This window comes from Rhipicephalus microplus, chromosome 5, assembly GCF_043290135.1.
Source record: "Rhipicephalus microplus isolate Deutch F79 chromosome 5, USDA_Rmic, whole genome shotgun sequence".
NCBI classification, from domain to species: domain Eukaryota; kingdom Metazoa; phylum Arthropoda; class Arachnida; order Ixodida; family Ixodidae; genus Rhipicephalus; species Rhipicephalus microplus.
In genome coordinates, this window is record NC_134704.1 from 46,544,278 (window position 1) to 46,571,279 (window position 27,002).

The 27,002-nt window shown below is 48.9% G+C and overlaps 1 protein-coding gene across 1 annotated transcript in view; it reads left to right on the plus strand.

Moving 5' to 3' along the window:
- The window catches only part of LOC142817249 (uncharacterized), a 59,457-nt gene extending 51,125 nt beyond the window's left edge, over positions 1–8,332 (plus strand). The window contains exon 4 of the mRNA XM_075894314.1: positions 7,946–8,332. Within this exon, the coding sequence (XP_075750429.1) occupies positions 7,946–8,180 (235 nt within the window). The 3' untranslated portion in view covers positions 8,181–8,332. The remainder of the gene's footprint in view (positions 1–7,945) is intronic.
- The last annotated feature ends 18,670 nt before the right edge of the window (positions 8,333–27,002 follow it).

The window sequence follows — 27,002 nt, forward strand, 5'->3', positions numbered from 1 at the left end:
CAATTTAAGCGCTAGCCGACGATGTAGCGTGTACGATTGATTGATTGATTGATTTGTGGGGTTTAACGTCCCAAAACCACTATTTGATTATGAGAGACGCCGTAGTGGAGGGCTCCGGAAATTTGACCACCTGGGGTTCTTTAACGTGCACCCAAATCTGAGTACACGGGCCTACAACATTTCCGCCTCCATCGGAAATGCAGCCGCCACAGCCGGGATTCGATCCCGCGACCTGCGGGTCAGCAGCCGATAGCGTGTACGACAGAGCAGTCGCATACGCTTTCTAACATGATCTTTGTTGCGACCTTGGAGCGAAACCTTACGCGGAATTCCGAGGATGGGCTTTTCCCCCACTTCGGCGCTGCGCGTGAATCACAACCGCGAGATGACCAGCCTACTTCGAAGCTCCGCGAGATGACCAGCCTACTTCGAAGCTCGATCGAAGGTGTCGGTACGTGTGTTCTTTCGAAGGAGTGGACGCCATTCTTCATTTAAAGCATGACCTCGGCAGCCTATATTCTACGGTGCTTCGAAAGCTCGAGGTGGGCCATCTTGGTTGCATCAATGCATACTTCGTTTCACAATAACCAAGCGTGCTTTTTGAGCAGACGACGCCCTCGCGATAAATGACAGACGGTGGCGTATAAAAGTGTACGTACATTCACACAATCGCAATGGGTTGCGATTGGCCTACAACAGCCCCAGAAGTGGTAGGTTGCTGCGGAACAATGAGCTGCTGTTTCTCAATTCACTTATGGGCCTCTAGAAAGCCAGTGTCAATTTGAAGTTTGATTCTTTGCGCACAAAGGGTCACCGAACTTGCGTTCGTGTAGTTCGAATTCAAGCTACGCAATTATCTTTCGCTCGCCTGCCCAGTGGCGTGACCAGGAGATAGTTTAGGTTATTCACTATCCCCCTCTCCCTCCTGTAGAAATATTTACATGTCCTATGTGTATGCAAATACACAAATGTGTGACGGAGATACCCCAACGAACAAAGGAAACCTCTGTTCATGAAAAAAGAATAATATCTAGAGTTTTGCGTCCCAAAATCACAATATGGCTATAAAGGACGTCGTTGTGGAGGGCTCCGAAAAGTCCGACCATCCGGAGTTTTTAACGTGCACTGATATCGTACTTAATGAAAGAAAGGTAACCTAAATTCCAGTGCTCTGTAGTGCTAACTGCAGATGTACCCCATGGTTCATTCAAATTGTGGGGCCTTTGTCTCGGGAAGTTGGGAGAGAGAGAAAGAGAAAAACTTACTTTCAACACATAATTTCGACAGCTACTGGTTCTTGAATATAAAAACATGCATATATACGATTGTCCCCATCGCGACAAAACCGCCATTGGCTGACCAAACCTGCACAGCAACCATTTCCCACCACTGACACTAGCCGGTTCCGTATGCCGTGATGTGTTACGCCGAGATAATTGCGACGTTTTGTACTCTGCGTGCACACCTACGGTCTGCCTGTATAAGTGCGATAGGCCTGGGAAAAGTCGCGATCTGGGCGTGTATTTCTACGGACGGAGGTGAATACGGAAGCGATTTCGATAACAAAGACCTACGCGTGTATACAACCTCGCGATCGTGGGCCACGCCGACCCCGCTTCCAGACCGCGGTGGCCTCCATTCGCGTGAATAAAGCACGCGATTCGATTCCCCAGACGCTGACCTCGCGCTCGCCATACTCTGATTTAACCGATTCTTCACGAGACATGGATTAATAGACTCCGAGTTTATAAGTTGAGTTTACACCGGCAGACAGAAGGTTATAGGTGGCCAGATGAGATTAAGAAGTTTGCGGGTATAAATTGGCAGCAGCAAGCACAGGACCGGGTAAACTGGCGGAACATGGGAGAGGAGGCCTTTGTCCTGCAGCGGACGTAGTCAGGCTGATGATGATGATGGTGGTGGTGGTGGTGGTGATGATGATGATGATGATGAAGAATCTCCTGTGTACAGAGAACATTCTCTTCAAAAATTGCGGTGCTACATTTGACGAGGATACGAAGATAAGTACAAGACAGGACGGTACTGTCATGTACTTATATGTTTATCCTCGTCAAACGTTTCACCAACTAGCCTCGCAACGTGTTTTGTTAGAACAACGCTCTGAGCTAGTCTGAAGCTCAGCTTAAAGAAAAAAAAAGAAAACAGATTGCGAGTAATTTGTCAGGGTGTACTCATGCTTACCAGTACACTTTCTTGGCTCTCGAAGACAAAATATTTTGTGTCAGTACCCATTCAAGGACGGCTGTTGCGTGTGCGCTATTTGTTATCGAACAATCAGAGCAGTGCACAGACAAGCGAAGCTTTTTTTTTTACTTCGTTGCTAAGGACCAGCTACGGCTAGTGCAAAGGACTCTGCCATCGGTGGCTACAGCCATGGGTACCTAGAATGAAAAAGTCACCCACTTCATGGCGAAGAGAACGCACGTCTGGTCGTAAACAAACTTTAGTTATCTATTGCTCTGAACCACACAAAACGACCTCCAGCCGTTTCTCTCTTTTTTTCCTGGCTCCACTTGTTCACGTTGCGGTATCGAATTGGCGTCACGCTTCGAATTTGCGTTATAATTTAGTTATCGGCTACAGCCGCACCTCAGCTATAATCGAACAATACCTATCTAATCTGACCTTGAAGTAAGAATGGGTGACCTTAAGCTGTTGGATGTGTGTGACGGTGTTTGGCGTATATAGTGCCAAATGCATTGTCCGGTCTACCTATGCTCGCATGCGTCAGACATTACAGTCAGCGAAGGCGAATGTCTCGTGGCGAAGCATATCGACGAGTCCGTAACGTCATCAAAACAACGGCGTCGAAACAACCATTATTTTATATGCAAATTTTCATCGTAACCTCTTCGCTGAAGGACAATCGCGAACCGGCCGTTCAGTTCGTAGCTGTTTGCGTTGATTTCGTATTTTCGTCTGCGTGACGCCTAAAGCTCAATCTTATACCTCGCCCAGCCCGGAGCGTCATTGCGCGCAGCTTCGCAATGCCGTGCAATGCAATGCGCTCACGGTCTCTGGGGTTTGGGGTGTCATTATCGCTGTGCGATATAATGAAGCATGGTGAATTTCGAGCCACCTTGAGTCTTTGAAAACCCATCCAGATCTACCTGCACTCACGTCCATGCTTTTAGTCCCCAGTAGATATGTTTGCTCAGGCAAATAGTCGAACCCATGCTCTTTTTCCTAGCAGTGGGCAACCAGAGCGCCATGTCATTGTCCTGCAAACATACGTGTCACTCAAGCTGATTGGTTTTGTAAAGCTTGCATCATCTTGCGTTTAACTCAGCTCATACAGCCAAAGCTGCAGTTTAGACCCTCACTAAAATTCTTCAAACACGCTCTTACGGCCGACAAAAGTCCGCTCAATTTGGAAGCTGCTTTGTGTAATTACGAAGCAGTTAAATGTGCCTGAAGTACAGCTCTGTTGTGCGCATTGACTCGTTGTAGCACGTTAAGAAAGCCAGGATTGAAGTAGTTAAGCTTTTCATAAGATTAGGGAATCTCGAACACGTGTGCTAAGCGAAGCGGGGGAGTAACGTTTTGTTCTCGTGTACGTTCGACTCACGCCTGTTTATAAAGTGCAAAAAAATAAAGGAGCGAGACTAAGCGGTCGAGCTTAAACATTACTCAAACGCCCAGGTGTCCAAAGCAGCGATAACGCCGCACCTAACGCGACAGGGAATGGAAATCTGCATTTCAGACGACCCGTCGCGGCGGGCCCCCGCTCTGACGTCACTGTTCCGAAGAAGAACCGACCCGTCGTTGTGTGTGCATCTCCGACAATCTCCTTTCTCACCGTTGACCCACCCGCGACTGCCTGGTGTGGCGCGCCCACCAACCGCGCAGCATGTATCAGTCGGGACCCGCGCCTGGTCGAGCGAATGCGTTGACATTGTGACGCAATATTTTCGCATCACGCACTGGCGAAGCCGCGTTTCTCAAAGCCCGGCTCCTTCGGAGAGCGAGAGAAGATCAACCAAATCCCCGTCCCGGGGCACATTACATATTCCCGACAGGAGCGGCGGCTCTGGCGCACGCGATGCGGTACACACCTGCTTTCTGTCGCGGCTTCAGCGTCTTCCACGACAGACAGGCTTCGTTGGCCCTGCGTAATCGTCGCGAACGTGCGCTGGCGTTACGCAGCGTCCTCCCGACGCGGCCGTTAAGATGTGTACAGCGTCAAGAGGTATAGTTGTACAGAGCGTGCTAGGTGTGCAGGTATAGTGTTACATCTTGCTCGTGCCTGGCGCGAGCCTGTGTTTTTCTTTTTTTGAAGTGAAGAACAAGCGTTCATGCCTACCCCCCTTTTCCCGCTCAACTCTTCACAACTCGCGCGGGGGCTGCCCACATTGCGGCTGGATCATCGTCGGGGTTCTTGGACGCGAATTATGCGTAATGCCATGCAGGAGCAAACAGCGGATCGGCGGTGGCCACAGATCTTCCCGCAGCAGCAGCAGTGCCAGTGTATGTATACGCGCTCGGAGACACAAAGGCCCGTCGGTCGGCCCGTTCGCTACACACGGAGCGTGACCGGAGTATTCGACGCGCCCGCTTCTTTTAAGGGCAGTAGGCTCACGAACGGAAGTGCAATCCCACCTCGGCCGCCTGTGTGTGCCAGTCAATATGGTAAACAGTCGGTCGTGCGCGCTCGGGGCACGCGCCTCTCCTTTCCTCGCGTCCGCGGAATGCCCTGCTGCTGGCCACTCTTTCTTTCGTGACTGGCGCGCCGGAGCAGCTTCAAGCAGTACGAAACAGCAGCAGAAGCAGCGACAGCGCGAGTTCGAGCCGTGCGACTCGAGCAGAGCGGGGCCGCACTGTGACGACGCTGCTGTCAATCAATGTTGCTGACACGAAGCGCGTGCGTGCGTCCCTGTTGCTGCCGGCTGCATACGCCGCTGGCTGCTGCCGCTGCACCCTGCATTGCGTAGCGTGCGTTCATCGCTGTCACATCGCTGGAGGAGCCCCGATCTACTTGCACACTGAGATTAACGGTTCTTTTAAGTGCAACCGGCAATAAGGGTCAGTGACGGAGGATCGCGAGGTTGATAGACGCAGGGCCCAACCGCATGGACCGTATTTCAGGCGTATTTTCGCCGCCCGTCTTGCGTTATAGTAGCTGTGTTTGCCACTGGTCGGCGTACTCTATATAAACGCAACTATAAGGTTGCAAAACATCGCTGGAGGTCGCTCAGTGGTGTTCATACAATCGAAGTACTTCCGACATGTGTTATTAAAACATTCAGACAGAGGCTTGTCGATGAACGGTTGCTGATGTTGGCACCAACTTCACGGATTGTTATTCGGACGTATCACTGTCACCCATGTTGTTTCATCATTGTTTCCACACCGTATGACGTATATACAGTGGAACCTACGTATACGATAACGGATTTTATGAGTTTCGGGCGGATACGACTTTCTCTGCAGTCCGGGACAAGGCCGATCGGCCTGCACTGTAATAACCTGTGGTTGTCGCGAACCGTTTTTCGCCCCGTGACGTTTGATACAAGCGTTCGGTACCACGCAGGTTCGAATAGGTACTGAATGCGCTAAGACACGGCAAAATGTGCATGCGAACCTTGGAAGCCCTACGCCCCTTGCGCATTCGTCTTTAGACTACAGGTGGCGTTGGCGCCACTGTTTTTTTTTTCAATCATGACACGTGTTTCTGTTCTCCAGACCGTGATTTTGTACTGTGTTCTGGTCCTGGTATGCCTCCCACATCGATGCAAGCCATGTACTCGCGATTAGCTGTCCTATGGCAGGTGGGCGAGCAGCGAAAAAGGAAGGTTATCACGGAGGATCTAGGTCTCGCAACTTCAGCAGGCACGATCAGTGTTAGGAAGGCTCACATCGGCCAACTCTCTGATTTGCGAGTGTGAGATTCGATTGTTGAGTACCCCCCCCCCCCCTAGTAATACCTCCCGCCAGCAGACATCCCACGATAAGAAAATAACAACGAAGGACAGACTGACAGTGGTCCTAAAATGTTTTGCGCTTCATCCACGTGTGCAAAGCGCCTCTTGGGTGTCTTTCGCTGCAATATCCTAGTGTCATGTGAAAAGAGCGTACTAAGATTAGAAATGGGCTACTAGTGGTCAAAGAATTTAACCCGTATGGTTCCGCGCACGCGTAGTATATTTACGACTACAAGTACGGTATCAGTTCAGCACAAAGAAAAACAAGAAACGACCCGGCATATCCACGACGTCAATGATGATAAGTGGGCGTAGCAGTGGGGATAATCATCCGTGACATTGACCCCTCACGCATGTGAATGAGCGCCAAGTGGTTTGCAGTTATATACAATGTTTATTGGTCAATACTGGTGTGTGGCGTTGAGTTTTAAATTTCGTTGTGCCTTCATTGTTGCTGCCTTGTGGTGTCTGATCTAGCTTGAAGTTAGCAAAGACGAGGTCTGGGCAGATTCTCCTGTTGGTAGTTTCCAGTCGCACGAAATGCACCGTTGAGCATATCGAGACGTCATCCACTGCACAAACCCGTCATTGTTCATGATCCTCACCGTCATCCACTTCATTGTCATCAGCGTCATCATAGGCGTGAGCAGGGTTCTTTTCCACTGGTTGCGACGGCTCGTCGCAATGCCCCTTTACCTACTGAGTCAGTGTATGAGGCATACTTTGCGTTCCCCTTCTTATATGATTAGCGTGCCCCCCCCCCCCTCTGCCCCCTCGTGCGCACGCTTATGAACGTCATCGTCATGACGTATAGTGGGTACCTTGCACGTGCTGTGCCGAAATGGCAGGAATACAATGTGTGGTCGGCAACACCATTGTTCTTTATTACCATCATCATCGTCATCGGCGGCTACGGCGCACAACGCCAACGGACAAACCTCGACCATAAGGAGCTTCGCTCCTACAAGGACAACGTGGCAGTCCCTTTTCGGCTATAAGCGCATCTTTTCGACTATCAATCGTTTCCTTCCTGCCTGCCCTCCTCTCTCCTCATCTTTCCTCTTGCCTTTGCCATCCTCTGAGCGTAGGGTAGGCAATCGGACTGGTTAACCAAATGTCCGGTTAACCTGCTTGCCTCCTCCCTTTCAGGGTGAACACCCTTAATGTCTCATAATCGCGTCCGTCCGTCTCTCCGTCCGCGCTGCCCTGGAATTTTGCTAGCTGTACCCTCTCCCCACTCACACTCTCTCAGCAATCATGTTATTCAGAGTGTAAATATTCAGAGTGTAAAGAAATAAACATAAAACATCAAAAAATGTCCCCTTCTCCCCGAAAGGAATCGTGAGGAAATGCGAATGCATTTCTTGCACCGAGAGTAGACGGCGTAGTAATTTTAATGGCGTAAGTCAACGACAAGATGAGGATTCGTACCGTAACCATTTATTTACACATTGATAAGCACATGTTTGTGTTGTCATTGTACCTTAATCTTGGCGTTGTGGTCGCTGAAGTGTCCAGTCAGGAGGTCTTTGAGGAGCATGCGCACGTCACAGTTTGAAATAAAGGCGAGATCAATGCAACTTCCAGTAATGGTAGTCGGACACCTGTTGGCAGCACAAACGCTACGAACACGTTCCAAACGCACTGCATTGAGTCGGTGACAAGTCACGTTCAAGTCAAGGAGGTGGGGCTCCGGTTGCTAGGGGCGAGGCTAAGCACACGTGCCCGCAGCTGTTGCTGACAGCTGCCGACGCCGCAGCGGGACATGGAGGAGCTCCGGTTGCTAGGGACGTGCACGCCCACAGCTCTTGCTACGGGAGAGGGCGGTGGACGGATCCCGACGGACGCCTGACAAAGCCCGACTAAAAATGCATTGGCATTTAATAAGACATGGTATAGTCAGTCGTATAGCCACAGGCTTTCTCAGAACACACTTCGGAATTTACAGTGTCCTTACATTTTTGTTTTATTCCTTTCTTTCAACCATCCCCTAAACAACACAGGTCGTCTGCCAGGCTGCCGTTCCCGTCTCGCGGTCCGACAAGCAACGCCGCCGCGTCTGCAGCGGCGTCCGCGGCCTCCGCAGCAGCCGCCTCGGCGGCTACGTCGTACGTTCCCGTGTCCGTGCTCCTGCCGTCCCAGACCGAGAGGCATCCGGCCAGGACGATCACCGTGCCGCCCGGACACAGAGCCATCATCGTGCCAATCGAACCGGAGCAGGACACGACCGGGAAATGAAGTTACGCCCCCCCCCCCCTTTCTGATCTGCGACCGAATCTGGACAAGTTTCAGAAACCACGAATGGCACGCTGCCAGTCCTGTACTTGTTCGTTGTCCTCACTGTTTGTAAATTTGTGTTGTTTTAAAATAAAATATGTCTTGAATATGCATATGTCATTCTCCCCCCCCCCCCAATTTCGTTTCGCTGTGTTGACTATTTCGCATGGTGCAGTTACTGTATATGCTACCCCTAGGTAAAAAAAAATGGTAAGGTGTACAGGCACTCTATCACGCATTAGCGCCGCCTCCATGGGCTGTTAAACTAATGGTTTCTTGTTGTTGTTTTTGTGCATCACGACCTGCATTACTAAGGTCATAAAACACCGAATACATCAAACCAAGTTTTGCACGCATATGCGCGTACCGTAGCACTGCTGCACAAGGCCGCAACTTTAAAAGGCGGCACCGCAACCCATTGATGAAGTAGTCTAAGAGCGCGATTAAACAAGCGTAGTAAGTAGCGGCTACTCACTTTCGCTATCACGTTAATACTAATATATATTCGAATGTTCGGACTGATATCCATCTACAAATACATTTAATTGTGTGTTCGCACTGTTACTCCCTTGCTCTTCAAAAAAAAAAAACTTGCCCCCCCCCCCCTGAAAAATAAAGAAATGAAGATTTTTACCTTTGCGGGCCAAATATTCACGGGCCTTGTCTGTTTGAATTTCACGCCTGACTTCGTAAGCCATGACGCGCGTACTCCTAACATGTCTATACTAGCAGAATCTTCGTGCTTAGACGTTCATTCGAGACCTTTGTACAGCAGGTTATTTGACATCATTGACCTCGCGCCTATCACCCTTCGTTTCCATAGTGTAACTAGACAATTCACATCTGCATCCCGTCCACTAGATCATTCACACCAGCCCATCACTTACGTTCTTATACTCTTAATTATACTCGCACACGCTGCCACACACACGTTTGTACTAACTATACTCTCTTCACTCCCACTCTCTCCTTTGAAATTAGTGAAATTTCGCAGTTTACACGCTTTATTTGAATCGTCACTCCACTTGTAGCGCCAAGGTGCTAGAAAGCCCGGTGAGGAGATTCTTGAGTGACTATAGTTTTCTTTGCGCACAAGCTTGATCTTCTCATCTTCAAATTTGAGGACGAGAGAGATAGAGCCACGCGTACATAAATACGCTGCCATAAAAGCCACTAACTGTTTTGACCAAGAAAAATCCACTGGTCGAAACTATAAGGAGGCTCTAGCGACATTTAACGTACAATAGTTACTCAGCTTCAGACAGACAGACAGACAGACAGACAGACAGACAGACAGACAGACAGACAGACAGACAGACAGACAGACAGACAGACAGACAGACAGACAGACAGACAGACTATCTATCTATCTATCTATCTATCTATCTATCTATCTATCTATCTATCTATCTATCTATCTATCTATCTGTCTGTCTGTCTGTCTGTCTGTCTGTCTGTCTGTCTGTCTGTCTGTCTGTCTGTCTGTCTGTCTGTCTGTCTGTCTGTCTGTCTGTCTGTCTGTCTGTCTGTCTGTCTGTCTATCTATCTATCTATCTATCTATCTATCTATCTATCTATCTATCTATCTATCTATCTATCTATCTATCTATCTATCTATCTATCTATCTATCTATCTATCTATCGAAATCAATGCCTTTTCTCTAACACCGTACAATTCAACACTCGCCGTTAATGCAGACGCACTTCTCCAGGCACTCTGGAAAGTGGTCCTCCATCATTTTCAGCATGTCAGTGATTGCCTTTATGGCTGCAACAAGAGAGACTGGCAGACTGCTTTCTCACAGCTTTGAGAGGTATTCGACACTATTGTGAAACGCTGATTGCAAATCTGCATTCGCTGTTACGATGAGGCAACACAGTGCTTTATCATGTACACACCTCTGCTGCTATTCTACAACACGCGCTTCCGTACGTACGCACATGCCTACTACAATAAAGAGTTTTAGCACTGCGTAATGGTGCTACGTACGCATCACGCAAGTGCCTTCCGTTATACGGGGCGTCGTTTGCCACTAATCGGCTTTTAGTACGCCGTAGTACCCGCGTACGTAACGAGCGTAAAGCGTGTTGCGCCGTCTGGTAGATCAAAATAAAATCACGTGTTGTTGACAGCCGATGTGAGCCAATCAAAGTGTTATAGCCAGATTATGGCCATACTTTAAGCCACAGAGCCGGTCGGTGCTTGCCTTAGATGCCGCCATTTTGCAAAACGAAGTCTCGCGCTGTCGCGAACTTGTTCGAGAGTGGCGCGGTCACCTCATACGTACGCACGCACGCATCTCATGCGTGCGCACGTAGCGGCTGCGTACGTAATGCGATACGTGCGCGTTACGGCCTGCGCATGCGCACTACGCAGAACGTGGCGTCCTTACGTACGCAATCCCGCCTCGTACGCAGCGTACGCAGTACTAAAACTCTCTAATGTCAGCTCCTGTTCTAGCCAGCGCCCGTTATCTCCAAGACTGGTGGACGCGTACGGCCCCTTTCAGTGCAAGCGTTTTGGTATCTGTGACGAAAGTTTACAGTCACTTCGAATAGAATCAATATTACCTTTGATGTCCATCCCTATCGGGATCAACAACATCGGCCGACCGTCTTTGCAAGGGTGCAGAATCGTACCTGGAAAATTTTCCTTTACGAGCTGCATTAAAATAGCAATACGTATGTGGCACGTTAGTGGGAATTCGCGGACTCGAAAGGTATGTGAGCAAATACGCGCACATGCAGATAAAAAAAGGAAATGCAAAAACACCATCCGATTACCCAAATTAGGAGCTGCATTTAGGACAAAAGTGCGCTATGGGTAAACTTTGAAATAGAGTATAAAAAGATAAAATATTGCTCTCCCTTTTACATTGCGCCCCTTTCTTCGCTATGTCTCGCTTTTCTATTTAGTTCTCCAAGTGGCCGCCACATGAAATTCAAAGCTCGCGTGTATGCCTATGACCCGAAATTCGAAGGCAGGTGTAAACTCCTGTTCGGCTGCGTGGGCATTTTTTTTCTTCCAAGTCATTTTTCTTTGTGGCTCGTTTGTATATATAAATTCACAAACATATACGGCACATGACGGCAACGGCGATAAAAACAGAAAAAAAACCCTCTGAAAATGTTCACATAATTGTTGTCGCAATAAAATAATTTACTGCACTGTTCCAAATTATGTGTTGTCTTGACATCTAGGGATAAACAGTTTCATACTTTCATGCCACTGAAGTAAAAAACCCTTCGTCGTCAGCATTATAACGTCTGGGAAACTTGAGTCTAACTTCTGACGAAGTTTATCCAGCTGGGCAGCATTGCATCCTAAATGCATTTCTCTGTCAGTTTTTCGTGGAGTTTAGTAGCGTTAAGTTGTTGGTGTGAGAGAAACCTTGACAAATGGCTTGGTTAATACTGAACACATTTATCACTCCGGCAGTGTTCTATAGATAAGAATGTTTGAACGTAGACTTTGAGAGATGATTGAAAAACGGAAGGTGATTGAACTTACTTCCGGTATTTCGTAGCGGCGCGGCATGTCGTCGATGGCGTTTTTTCCCCGCCATGCAATGTCCTAATTGTAGGCGACACCAATGAGAAAACAACACATGCGCTAGTAAGGCGTGCGAAAGACACGGGATCTCAAAACAAAAGATGTGAACTAGCGTAGTGTGATCCTCACTCATATCGCAAGAGAGAGAGAGAGATAAGGGTGCAAGGAAAGGCTGGGAGGTTAACCAGGCGCACATCCGGTTTGCTACCCTGCAAGGGATAAAGGGAAGTTGACGCATTTTGAAGGCACGTATTGCATAAGGATGGTTGAAATTCAACACCTCCTGAATCAAGACCCTTAACTCATTTCAATGTGCTCGTAATTTCAGTTGTACATTGATCCGGGTAAAACGATTCGCTACTATCCCTTTAAAGATTTGTCCGTACCGTAGTTGCGTGACTGGCGCCGCTAGAAACTATCGCGTTAGCATGTGTGCGTGGTAATCGTTTTATACTCACGTTACAATGCATGCGCTCGGCCTTGGCGTCGTCGAAGTCCCGGGCTATACGCACCACGGAGCACATGAAAAGTGAAGATGGATTGATCGAAGTGCGTCTCGTAGTAAGTCGGGTTGTTGCCGAATTGTTCAGTGAAGCATGCACGTTTGTAGAGGTCATGTGTTTCTTTTTGCTTCATTCATTCATTCATTCATTCGCTCATCATTTATGAATTCATGAAGTTCATCATTATAGATTTCCTTTAGCGAACAGAGGGAGCATCGGTTCTGCTCCACTCACGAGATGTTCGGAACGTTTCCTTTCAGTTCTTCATTATTATTTTTCTTAGCAAGTATCTTTTTTACGTATGTGGTTAGTCGTGATGTGGATCGAAAAATAGACAGAAGTATGCATATGATTCCTCATGCCGTTATTTTAGTTTTACTCCTCCAGAAATGAACCAAAATATCCGGCACAACAGCCTAGCTCTTAATACATTTAAGATGAAAAGAGAGAGAAAGAGAGAGAGAAGAGCATGTTTTACTTTTTTATGGGATTCCTGACTTGTCATGTACATGAGAACTTGTTATGTACTTGAAAGTATTCAACGAATAATATTAACTCTTTTGTGGGTTTCATGAATTTCAGATGAGAGAGTCATGGAACTCCCTTTGGAGTCGGGAACCCCCTTCGAACGCTAGAACTCCCTTGGAAGATTATCATGACCCTCTGGTGAGAGTCATATTAATATCTAAAGGAAGTTCAGGTGTCTCCTTAAGGAGAGTCGTATACATTACAAGTCGGCAGTCACACCAAAGAGTCGAAATACTTCTTTTCTCTTTCTTAGAGTGTAAATGAGTTGAGTAAACGATGGGCTCTAAGCATGGACCTGGTCGGCTACTCTTTCTAAACTGACACAGTGATCAACGCTGTTGTGTGTGCAACCTGGTGAACCTACGTGGCCTTTACTGTTTTTTTTTAATTAGTACTTGTCCGTTTTGTTAATGATCGAGTCCTCAAAGATACGCTTATTGACTCGTTTTGCCATGGCCCTCTCAACGTCAATACAATGCACGGCAAATCAGCTGTAGCCTGTCACTGATCTCGAACGTAAAATAGCCCTCTCACCCCGTAGCCAACGAAGCAAAAAGGCATCCGTGTACAAAAACTTCTTCACATCTCCAACGGCCTGCCGAAACTGCGAAGACATTTAATCAAAATCGTCACAATGATGATGTCGTGTACACCCTTATTCACGGAGTGTATTGAGTAAAAATGGAAGCAGAATGAGTGCAATGAAGAGTATAAAGCTGAAAAAAAGCTCCTTTACAATACTTCAAAGGTATTACAGTATTTCATGTGCATGCACCACTCAAGCAGAATTTTTGAATCGAGCTATAATCACTGGTGAGTGATATTCGGAGAAAATTTCCCTTCGCAAGTTCCATGAAGCCACAAACAGAGGAAACGAACAGCAGAATACGGACGCTGAACTTCCAACGGGTTTTATTAGGAACGAAAATGGCCTTTTTTGGAGCACAGTGAAGCCGCGTGGCTATAGTGAACATGCGTAAAAAAAAAGGGGGGGGGGGAGGGGGTCCGACGAAATGCCTCAGAGCTAAGTTAACAACTGCGCATGGAGGCAGAGTGTTTTTTTTTTTAAACTCTGACGGCGCCTGTCTTGTTGACTGTGTTTTTTGTAACCGGATCGTTTACTAGTGAATTCTGTCTCGAAAATTGGCCCTGTTTGAGTACCGCACGTTGGGAAGAAACTCGTTTACTCCTAGCAGCAGAGCTCTATGTTTACTGGCTGGGTTGTGCCAAAACACAATGTGCTATAAATATATCCGTAATGATAATGACTTTCGACAACAGAGTACAGTGATAATACCAGCATAAACCGGAAGGTAACAACAGCGCGTCTTGAAAAGCAGGTCCGGTCAAGGAACAATATGGCAGTATTAAGTACATTTAAATCCCAAACTCTGCCCTGGTGTCATCACAAGCTTTAGTATATTGCAATGAGCATGAGCGTACAGATACCAGAAAAAGAATATATCTTCATTCCCAACACCACAGGAGCTTCATGCCTTTGCATCTATAAACTGAGAGAAAATAGGTCGTCACATGACATCCATGTCATGAAGTGCCATTTATGGCCATCATACACTCATGCCATACTGAATGTGGTACATATCGTTTTAGTGAAGTTGCCGTGAAAACACCAATACCATGCCGTGTATGTCGTGGAGCCCATGACATGACATTCATGCCATTCAGGTTCATCACACACACGTGCCTATCTATGCCAACGTTTTTATATATCGCATGCTTATAAAACGATGGCTGCCGAAGCATCTCGGGGCGTCATGTAAATTATCACGCATATGACATGCATGGCGTAGTTTTGTAGTTATATAGATAAATAGCCGACAGCAGGCAGGCAGGGTGCTCAAACTGCATTTGGCTCACCGAGAAATAAAATATTTAGCTCAATTTGGGAAAACATAGACCAAATGAAAATAGAGCTGGTTGCTTCCATGCCACCACCCCTTTATAAAGAGTACGCTAGTCCAACTGCGATATACTCGATACTTTGTAGTGGTGGCATCTAGACACGATTTCCTTGCAACGACTGAGGCGATATGTCTCGAGGCAGAATGCCGGGTAAAGAGCCATTCTCTACAGTACGGAAAATTGTGCATGAAACGCAGGCTGTCCGTATATAGCTTAACTTTACAGTCACAAATGCGTGCTCTATGAGATCGGCGAGCGTATGTGACGTGCACCTACCTGTTCCAACGCCTCTTGTTGATGAGCGCTCAAATTTCCTAGGTATCCGCTCATGATCGCAGTGGCAGCTACTTATTTTATTTATTTATTTATTACATATTGCAGACCCTTAGGTCCAAGCAGGTGGGCAGTTAAGGAGACATAGTTGAAAAAACAAGTGGCATAAAGATTGTTGGGGTGAGTGTTTCATACACTCATAGTGAACAGAAGGAGCGACATAGCAAATTATTTCATGATAACGCATGTACCGCGAGGACATGGCCGCTCAAGAGTCACATTTTATTATTGTGCGTTTTTTCTATTGAGCTCCGACCCCCCAGGGGTGTCACTCCCGTCCCGTTTACTAGGGAGGCGATCGCCGGGCTAATTCCAAGGGCCGAAGTATCGGCCCCCCGAACCGCACCACGAAAGCGTGGACAATTTAGAAGTGGTCCTTTTTGGCGCGCCAGCGGACGCCGGCTGTGGCCCAAAGAACAAGTCAGAGCCGAGAGTTGATAAACAAACAAACTATATTCTCAATAATGGCAGATCGAAAACAATACACAAAAAAACACACTCCACAATAGTTGCATACAATATGTCACCAATCAAACCAATCAATCAACGTACTACACAATACAATCAGCCACACTTGAAACAACGGACACGGACAACAATACGCACTACAATGCAGTCGCATGCATTGAACAACCAAGACACTTAAAGACTAAAGCGATAGAAAACCTATTCAGTCCAAAGTTCTTGGAACCAAAGTCTAGATGATACTCTTCCGAGAATCACTCACTCAAAGTCCAGCGTTGTTGTCGTTCCGCAGCCCTCGAAGTTTCTCTTCTAGGAAACCTCCCGTCTTCAATTGGCCACTCTTCAAACTTCAACTTCTTCGCCGGAACACGTCGGCTTCACACACGCAGCGGTTGCCACGCGTCCTCGCTCAATAGCGGTAAACACACGCTCTTGCCTGTAGCTCGAGCCTTCACCCACTGGTGGAAATCCTCTTCATCTCCGGCTTCGTCCCTACGGACCAAAAACCTTCGCCGACTACACGGCGGAATCCCTACGCGCTTTGGCGCTCACTTCCGTCTCCTCCTGCTTTCTCGACTCGGCTGCTCGATTAAATACGTTCCGCGCCACCTTCCAGAACGTTCTCCTCATTTCGTCGGCGCGATGCGCAGCGAAGGCTGGGAAGAGGGCGAGACGGTTGGAAGTCCCTCCGCGTCGCATGACTCAACTCGGCGTGGCCCCGCCCCCTTCGTTCTAGAAAAATCGCGGGCTTGCTGGGCCGCCGATGTGGGGTGAGGAGGTTCGTCTGCGAAGCCATGTTTCTGCGGCGAGAGCGCGCGCCCGGGAGCCGTGGATGTTTGTTTTCTTTTTTTTTCTTTTGACCTCGCGGCGTTTCTCCCGCCCGTTGTCGCAAGAATTTGGCGGCGCGCTCAATTTTAGCGCTCGTTCTGTGACACTGCCCCCCACTTTAAGAATATTATCTCATAATATTCAAAACCACACAAACGAGCGCGAACAGTCACCACACACTCTCACAGACTGTAACACCATCAGTCGCTCATGACACTTGTTGAGAAGCTGCCTCCGTGGCTGCCATCGATGCCACCACTGTTGAGAACGACGGACCGATCCCGCCGCTTCCACCACTGTTGCGAACGACGGGCCGATCTCGCCGAAGCCACCACTGTTGCGTAGCGTAGGTTTATCAGCTCGCGACTGCTTCTGCGCAGAGCTGATAAGACGAGCGGACGAGACGACGGTGAGTTAAACAAGGTTTATGTACAGCATATATACAGAGGCGTTACAATTTCGGCACTGGGGCCAACAGAGACTCGAAGAGCCGAGCTCTCCTCTCTAACACATAGGTCAGCCCTTCGCCTAAGACCGCTGACTCACACACATGTCGGCACTCCGACATGGGGACTCCTCTCTCTAGGACTGCCGATCGTGACGCGCCGCAGGGCTTCTTTTATTTACACCGGGTCCAACCAAAAGGTCCAATCAGAAGCGCCGCTGGCCGCCAGGGCAGATTCTCCAATGGGGGGGTCGCCGCGCCATGCGTCAGACCACCAGACACGAGACCGCCGGCTCGCTGTCACGTGCGCAGATGACTCAATGCACGTGGGCCAGAGACGCGCCGCGCGTGTTTACGCCGTTCGCGCCAGGCAGACTGCGGGCAGGCCTTGACCCAGATTGCCTTTTTCAGAGGCACGGCCGTTTGACGAGGACTCGCTGGCATAACAGCACCCCCGCCGCCAGACAATGCACCGGAAAGACGAGCTGCTTCCACGGGGCTCGGATGTCAGGTGCGCTCGTTCGCCAGGTCCCTCCAGGTTCGCCTCCAGGGCCATAGGGAGAATACAGCTCCAAACTGTTCCGGGAACACATCCCATTTTTGACGACGGATCCCAGCTCCACTGGCTTGTCGCCACAACTTGTCGACCAGCTTCACTCGTCTCTTCTGACCATCTTCGGTTTCAGCACTTGTCGACGGTTCTGCAACTTGCTAAGAACGGTTCGACAACAGACAACACACGACACACGCAAGTGCCCTCGGTCACCCGACAGAACACCAGACAAAGTATAGTTCAACATATACCTATCTACGTGTCTATCGGAATTTCGTTCCCTCCCTCTACATCAAGAGCCACATGTGGGACACAAGGCTCTTAAAATGACAACTCAATTTTTTTCCCCACGTACAACAACGTAACGAATTAGAATACCACATAAAGTTGGCCCCTTGAGATCACTCTGAACGAGAGCGCTCAGCCCAGGTCGTGATGAGGTCAAAATTTTGCCCCGAATCGCCAGCGAGAAACCGAAAGGTTGAGAAGGTACTAGCTAGAACGCACTGCTCAATGCACCTGCATTAGCGTTTAGCTTTCCTTTTTTTTTATAGCGAACGTCAAAGTTGCGCTGTGGAGCAACATGCTCCACCTCAGTAACCGGCCACTTTTAGGCGACGATACCTATGCGGCACCAAGAGCGGCTCACACTTGCGACGTTGCACAGGGGAACAACGATACGGCTTGCTACGGATTGACTCCTCACCGCTTAGCGCGATATCGTGTTCGATCACCCTCGTGTTTCCGGGACGGTTCGAAAACACATCTTCAAACACCAAAACAATCTTTCTCAGGTCCTCTTTCCGGACTTCACTTAACCTAGGCTCTAGGTTTATCTGCTCCCGGATTACTTTCGATCCCCCTTCAATTACCTCACTAGAACTCAAAATTCCTGCTTCCTCTTCCTCTGAAGCATTCAACAACAGATTTACGACCGCGTGATGTTGAACGTATGGTTTCATCAAGTTGTAAATTTTGTCCGGCCGCCTTCCTAATTTCACTTTATAAGTTGTATCGCAAGGCTTCGATAATACTTTGGCGGGCCCTTCCCAATCAACCTCAAGCTTGTTCCTTTTGGATGGCTGCAGCAGCATTACCTGATTATCAACTTCAAAAGCGCGCTTCACCGATTTCTCGTAGTGCTCCTTCGACAGCACTTGTGCCGCATTTTTCTGACTTTCCACTAGCGCTTCAATTTGGCTTTCCACTAGCGCTTCAATCGAGAGATCCTCACGCTGCTCTCGAATGAGCGTCTCTCGATCAACTCTCGGCAGCTCGCTCCAACTTTCCGCTACAGGCGAGAGCGTTGCAACCCTCTCGCTCTGACTCAATGGCGCCATGTCGTCTCCCTCTACCGCGCCGGCCGTGCCGACCGCTTTCGCGACGGGCCGCTCGCGTGACTGCTCACATGACTCATGCGGAAACTTTCCTTTCTGGGGTTCCGTCGACCCGCCGACAAGGTCACTTGAGAGTTCACCGCATGGAACCAGGTCCAGCTTCCGCGAAAGCTTTCGCGCTTGCGATCGCGTGAGAGCCATGCACGCTAAGTTGGGGAAGAATGATTTGCCCTGCTCTTTGAGAAGCTGCTCCGAGTTGTTGGAGAAAAGATAAGAAAAACGATCATTTAGCGCGGCAGACACAGCCGCTTCGGTGCAAAGCTTACCGAACGGGCCTTCAATGACAACCGTGGCGATTGGTAAGCGAACACTCTGCTCCTCGGCGACTTGCCTGATCCACGCGCATTCTCCTGTGAAATCATCCGGAGACACCAATTAAGGATGGACAACATCCATGGTTGCCGCTGAGTCTCTAAGCGCTCGGCACGTTTTCTTATTTACTTTCATTTCTTGGAGATACGGCTCCAACAACCGCATGTTTTTTTCTGATTCTCGGATTGTTGCGAAGGCAAATTTTTCCTGACAGTTTCTCGCGATGTGCCCTTCCTTTTTACAGTTGTAGCAGATTAGCGGCTTCCGTTTGTTTTCCGATTCAAATGCCTGTGTGGTGGAAACCTCACTCGATTTCTCCGCTTCTGTTTGCCCTTCCCCTACACTGTCCTTCGTAAGAGACGGTTCCTTCTTGAAATTACGGTGCGGAGCGGATTTCCGTTGATCAGGTTTTTTTGAAAAGCCCTCTTTCCTTTCATCCTTTTCAACGCGCACTGCCCTGCTATGCAACTTTCGGCGAGCATAATACTCCTCAGCTAACTCAGCTGCCTTATTTAACTGTACTTCCCCAAGTCTGTCCTGCAGCCAAAGTCTGACATCCTCCTCGATGCAGCGGTAGAATTGCTCCAATGCAACGCATTCCACCACTTTATCGCGGTCGTCATAAACACCTTCGCCCTTGAGCCATTCAATCAAATCGGCTTTAAGACGAAACGCGAAGTCAACGTGTGACTCATTCCCCTTTTCAGCATACCGGAACCTTTGCCTGAAAGCCTCGGGTGACAATTTATAACGTCTCAAGAGCACTTCCTTCACCTCGTCATAGCTCTCAAACGCTTCCCTCGACAAGCAAGTTATCGCGTCGGACACTTCGCCGGGAAGAAGAGCTAGCAGGTTCCGCGCCCAAAGAGACCGCTCCAAAGCGTTTCGCTCACAGACGTGTTCAAACTTGACGAGATATTTCGCCATGTCCTCGCCTACTACGAACGGTGGCAATTGGTCCCTGATTCTAAAACCGCTGACCTGAACTGTTGGAGAAGCTACGCTAGGCGCCTGCGAACACTGTAGGATTGCCAATTCTAGTCGTTTCAACTCTAGGCGCTCTTGTCTCTCGGCCTCCTCGCGCTCGCGACGTTCGCGCCTTTCAGTCTCCTCACGTTCGCGAGTTTCTACTTCTCGCCTTTCAGCCTCCTCGCGGCGTGCTTTGATATCCGCCCAGGCCTCATCGACTTCCTCAGCCGACACTCCCTCATCCTTCATGATCTCAAGGATCGCTTGCTTTCGTTTCGCACGGCCTAAAGTAATGCCGAGTTCCTCACAAATTTCGATGAGTTCCTTCACCTTAAGGTTCTCCATCGTTCACACTAGCCTCTTGCTGTTTGCCCCTGTTAACAATTTACTTGCCGTACCCACTATAAGCCTACTAGCACGACGCGCAAGCAATATTTCACACTCCAGTGTTTACCCCCTCCGCATTAACTTCGTTTTCAAAGCACTTCGACTTTGCTTGAAACGATCAAAGCTCACTACAATGCTTCACACAGCCCTTCTCTAAACTACTACAACCTGAGCTAGAGTAGTCTGGTGAACTGAGGGGAAAACATCAGGCACTCACCGCATCGATGTCGCTGACGCCGGCCGATCCCGCAGCTGCCAACCACTGTTGAGAAGCTGCCTCCGTGGCTGCCATCGATGCCACCACTGTTGAGAACGACGGACCGATCCCGCCGCTTCCACCACTGTTGCGAACGACGGGCCGATCCCGCCGAAGCCACCACTGTTGCGTAGCGTAGGTTTATCAGCTCGCGACTGCTTCTGCGCAGAGCTGATAAGACGAGCGGACGAGACGACGGTGAGTTAAACAAGGTTTATGTACAGCATATATACAGAGGCGTTACAATTTCGGCACTGGGGCCAACAGAGACTCGAAGAGCCGAGCTCTCCTCTCTAACACATAGGTCAGCCCTTCGCCTAAGACCGCTGACTCACACACATGTCGGCACTCCGACATGGGGACTCCTCTCTCTAGGACTGCCGATCGCGACGCGCCGCAGGGCTTCTTTTATTTACACCGGGTCCAACCAAAAGGTCCAATCAGAAGCGCCGCTGGCCGCCAGGGCAGATTCTCCAATGGGGGGGTCGCCGCGCCATGCGTCAGACCACCAGACACGAGACCGCCGGCTCGCTGTCACGTGCGCAGATGACTCAATGCACGTGGGCCAGAGACGCGCCGCGCGTGTTTACGCCGTTCGCGCCAGGCAGACTGCGGGCAGGCCTTGACCCAGATTGCCTTTTTCAGAGGCACGGCCGTTTGACGAGGACTCGCTGGCATAACACACTTCACATTCACAATAGCTCGCTCGATACAATCTTACATTGTAGTTCATTTCCACAACACGTGAAATATAGCCACAGGTACATGACTACAACACTTCATCACTTATTCCAAACAACACAAACGTACAAAGTTCTCTCATTACAACAAATATATAACACTATACATCACATCACAGCACAGAACACTTTGACTCGCTCGACATACACTTGAGACACAGGATAACAAGAACATTAACACAACATATGTCACTCAGCACTGCCAAACACAATCTGATTCCACCTCAGCACCTATCCTGTGTGGTTCGAGCTGCGCTTGCGTCCTTTCTTGCGGTGCTCGCTCGATCTCTTCTTGTGTTTCCACGTTCTTTTTCGGCGAGCCCTTTCCAACGACGATATCTGAGGCGTCGTCTCAGCCATCGTTGTCTCTTCCGACACCGTTAACGCGTCATTACATTCGACGGGTCCTGTCTGTTTATTTACCCGCTTGATAATGCCTCTACATTTTGCCCGGCTGGCCAACTGCGTCTCCTTTACGCTGTCGGTCGGTTGAGGTCGTGTCGACGTAAGTCCGGTTGCTCGGCCCGTGAACTTATTCGACACGATCGTCTTCTCCTTCGCTGTCTCTTGCGCCGCAGCTTCACCTTGGGCTCTAGTGAGATTCGTCACGGGATGCTCCTCCACTGTATCTCGCGACCGCTGTGTTGGCGAGGGCTCTATCTTCGGGTCTTCTCCCAAACATTCTGGATCACTTGGCCCTCGCGCCCCGTCGATGTTTCCGATGACAAGGTCATACAGGGGGGTCGTCATGCATAAAGCAGTAACCTTCCCGCTGAAGTACGGGGTTTCAATCTCGATTTCTGCTTCGGGAAGCATCCGAACTGTACGGTCAATTAAGCAAACCGGTTTCGTTTTGCCTGTTAACTCCCTTTCCCGTACCAAATCTCTCCGCACGATAACAGTGGAGCTACCGGTATCTCTTAACACCGTAATCTTTTTGTCCGCAACTTTTCCAGGCAGCGTTGGCATTCCTTTCGTAACACCGGTTGGCTGTTTTGACATTACAGCACCCACAATAGGAATTTTCTCCCCATTCTTCAACTCTACGAATCCATCGGTGACCGCATTATTATCAGATTTCGGTGCCGCTTGCACACAGGATACCTGGTGAGTTTGACTCACTCCGTTCCGACATGCATCTGCTTTGTGCCCAGTCTGACCACACTTGAAACAGTTTACTACCGTAGGGCTCGTAAAGATCGTTCGACAGTTTTTCGCGCGATGACCGACTCGGTTGCACAAAAAAAACATCGCGGAATGCTCTCTGGTGCACGCTTCTTTTCTTCGGGAGCCAATTTCTTCGAATCATCGGGACACTCCTTCTTTACCTTGGCCAAATTAATGCCACCTTGCGCTTCCAAGAATTGATCAGCCAATTCAAGCATGTCTTCAAGTGAGTCAGCCTTCCTCTCTTTTAAGTACAGTGACAGGCTTGGGTGGCAACTAGTAAGAAATTGTTCTCTAATTAGGAGCTCTCGAAGTTCATCGTACTCCTGCGCTGTCCCTGAAAGTTCAATCCACCTGTCGAAATAATGGCAAAGTCGGGCGGCATACTGCGTAGCCGTCTCCCCATCAGCTGGCTTTCCTGTCCGAAATCTGTCCCGGAATCCTTCCACAGTGAATCTAAATCGCTTCATCAAAGCCGCTTTCACCTTTGCGTAGTTGGCTGCATCGGTCGGCGTCAGCCTACCGTACACACTGAGCGCTTCACCACTCAAGCAAGTACTCAAAGCAGTTGCCCATTGCTGTTCCGGCCAATTCTGGCTCCTCGCAATCGTCTCAAATCTGTGGAGGTACGCGTCTAGGTCTTCCTTCCTTTCATCAAACGCTACGAGCAGCTTGCTTGGGTTCAAGCGGAAGCCGTGATCTTCTCGTTCGCTGCTTTCAACTCTAGCTTGGACGGGAGTTTCACTTCGCTGTTGCAAACGGAGCCGCTCGAGTTCCATCTCGTGCTGCCGCTGCCGTTCCCTTTCAGCCATCTCCGCTTCTCTTTCTTCTTTCAGCTGCCGCTCCCTCGCTTCTCTTTCTTCTCTCGCCCTTTCGGCTGCCAACTTCTCTCTCTCAAGCTCCAATTTCAATTGTTGCTCTCTTTCTTCCTTCGCCCTTTCAGCGGCCAGCCTTTCTCTCTCCAACTCAGCTGCTTTTTCTTCCTTGGCCCTCTCAGCTGCCAACCTCTCTCGTTCCAACTCAGCTGCTTTTTCTTCCTTGGCTCTCTCCGCTGCCTCTTTCTCCTTCTGGCTAACCCACTTCCGTAGTTCGGCGCCAGAAAGACCCATCTTCTCACCAAGAGCGACTAACTTTTCGAGATCCATTGTGTCTCGCCAATAAAGTCTTGCTGTGTGCAAAAAGTATCTGCCTAAATCAGCCTATCGGAACACTCTCCTGCACTCGTTAACGAGAACACTGAACAACACACAAAATCGTTCCGATAGCACTATCAACAACTCGAGGCTCTTTCTTACTACTTTGGACACACTGTGCACCAAAAGGTCCTGTCGCGGACGCCAGAATAATTGTCACTCCCGTCCCGTTTACTAGGGAGGCGATCGCCGGGCTAATTCCAAGGGCCGAAGTATCGGCCCCCCGAACCGCACCACGAAAGCGTTGACAATTTAGAAGTGGTCCTTTTCGGCGCGCCAGCGGACGCCGGCTGTGGCCCAAAGAACAAGTCAGAGCCGAGAGTTGATAAACAAACAAATTATATTCTCAATAATGGCAGATCGAAAACAATACACAAAAAAACACACTCCACAATAGTTGCATACAATATGTCACCAATCAAACCAATCAATCAACGTACTACACAATACAATCAGCCACACTTGAAACAACGGACACGGACAACAATACGCACTACAATGCAGTCGCATGCATTGAACAACCAAGACACTTAAAGACTAAAGCGATAGAAAACCTATTCAGTCCAAAGTTCTTGGAACCAAAGTCTAGATGATACTCTTCCGAGAATCACTCACTCAAAGTCCAGCGTTGTTGTCGTTCCGCAGCCCTCGAAGTTTCTCTTCTAGGAAACCTCCCGTCTTCAATTGGCCACTCTTCAAACTTCAACTTCTTCGCCGGAACACGTCGGCTTCACACACGCAGCGGTGGCCACGCGTCCTCGCTCAATAGCGGTAAAAACACACGCTCTTGCCTGTAGCTCGAGCCTTCACCCACTGGTGGAAATCCTCTTCATCTCCGGCTTCGTCCCTACGGACCAAAAACCTTCGCCGACTACACGGCGGAATCCCTACGCGCTCTGGCGCTCACTTCCGTCTCCTCCTGCTTTCTCGTCTCGGCTGCTCGATTAAATACGTTCCGCGCCACCTTCCAGAACGTTCTCCTCATTTCGTCGGCGCGATGCGCAGCGAAGGCTGGGAAGAGGGCGAGACGGTTGGAAGTCCCTCCGCGTCGCATGACTCAACTCGGCGTGGCCCCGCCCCCTTCGTTCTAGAAAAATCGCGGGCTTGCTGGGCCGCCGATGTGGGGTGAGGAGGTTCGTCTGCGAAGCCATGTTTCTGCGGGGAGAGCGCGCGCCCGGGAGCCGTGGATGTTTGTTTTCTTTTTTTCCTTTTGACCTCGCGGCGTTTCTCCCGCCCGTTGTCACAAGAATTTGGCGGCGCGCTCAATTTTAGCGCTCGTTCTGTGACAAGGGGTCACCTCCACTCGTGCAGATCAAAGCAGCTACCAGCACAGTTAGTACATAATTCACGCCAATAGAGCCCAATGCACTAGCTGAGTGGACTAGAGTGCGCGAGCGAACTGCGGACAGCTCTCGGGAGATCTAACGCAGTCCGGACGGGCACTATCATATCGCTAGCTGTCCGCGTGCGTCGTCCATCTCCGAAGGTACTCACTGTGCCAAGATTGTCGAGACGCGCTGTTTGCCAGGAACAGATTATGGCACTTGCACGTTGCACGAGTGGCTACAAACTGATAGTGGGTCCGAATGCCGCATAGGACCCCGACAGACCTTGAACCTTGAAATATATATATATATATATATATATATATATATATATATATATATATATATATATATATATATATATATATATATATATATATATATATATATAAGGGAAAGAAGTGTCTACCTAAGGGCTCGTTTTTCCGTGTTTTAAAACAATATTAATGAGATCTAACAGTCTAACAGACAGTAATGCCAAGGAATGTACAGGGGAATATATATATATATATATATATATATATATATATATATATATATATATATATATATATATATATATATGTGTGTGTGTGTGTGGGGGGGGGGGCATTGGACGGACTATGTCCACGATTGCCCCACCGTGGTGGTCTAGTCACTAAGGTACTCGGCAGCTGACCCGCAGGTCGCGTGATCGACTCCCGGCTGCGGCAGCTGTATTTTCGATGGACGTGGAAATACTGTAGGACCGTGTGCTCAGATTTGGATACACGTTAAAGAACTCCAGGTTGTCGAAATTTTCGTAGCCCTCCAATACGGCGTCTCTCATAATCATATGGTGGTTTTGGGACGTTAAACCCCACATTTCAACTATGCCCACTTCAGGCCAAAGGCATCTCCCATAAATCGCCAATCGACCCGGTTATACCTGTGAACTTTTCAATCTCATCCACCCACCTAACTTTCTGTCTCCCCTTTGTGCGTTTGACTTCTCTGAGAATCCAGTCAGTTACCCTGAATGTCCAGCGGTTGCCCCCTGCCTAGGTGTTACGTGCTCGGCCCATGTCCATATATGCTGCGTGATGTCAGCACTATCATTAACCCTGGTTTGTTGGTTTGTTCCTTTACCCCTGACCCACCATGCTCGTGTCTTTTAAGGTTACCATATTTCTTTCCAATATATATATATATATATATATATATATATATATATATATATATATATATATATATATATATATATATATATATATGAAACATAGCTGAAACATAGCTTCTATACTCTTCTAAATTTCCCCGGTGTAGGGTATATCACACCACAGTCAGTCTCAACTGGTTGACATTCCTGCCTTTCCACACTCTCCTGTTTTCCTTCCTTCCTTGCTCTCTCGATGAGTTCGACTCCCAGAGCCGTCGGTCACCCACTGGTGTTCATAAGAGTGAAGTACTTACACCGACCTTGCGCTGTGTGTTGTGTTCGTACTCACCTCGATGCGTTTACCTTTAAGCAAGGTGAAAAACAAAACAATAACGAGTACAAAACTGAGAATGGACACAACCCATGTGAGAAATTGCCAAGGATTATCAAAAGACGAGGGGCATGCGCAGTGCCAATGCGCACATGTGTTCTTTGTGTTTACGGCTCGAGCACCACATTACTCGATGTGGCCATCATCGAGAGTATCCGGTAGCCGTGGCCTCATTGAAGGCTTTCTTGCTGGTTGGCGGCCATACGTGCCACCTTGACATCGGTCTGGGAACGTCCTCGCCGATGGTCGAACGCCGTTGTAGCCGCCCAAGACGAGTGTTAGTTACTCTCCCTTGAACCGGTTTTCATCGATCAGAGGAAAAAAGAAAGAATGTCCTCAAAGAAGTAGGTGATCACCTTGCCCGCTGAACAATCTGAATCAGAAGCAGCTACGAATAG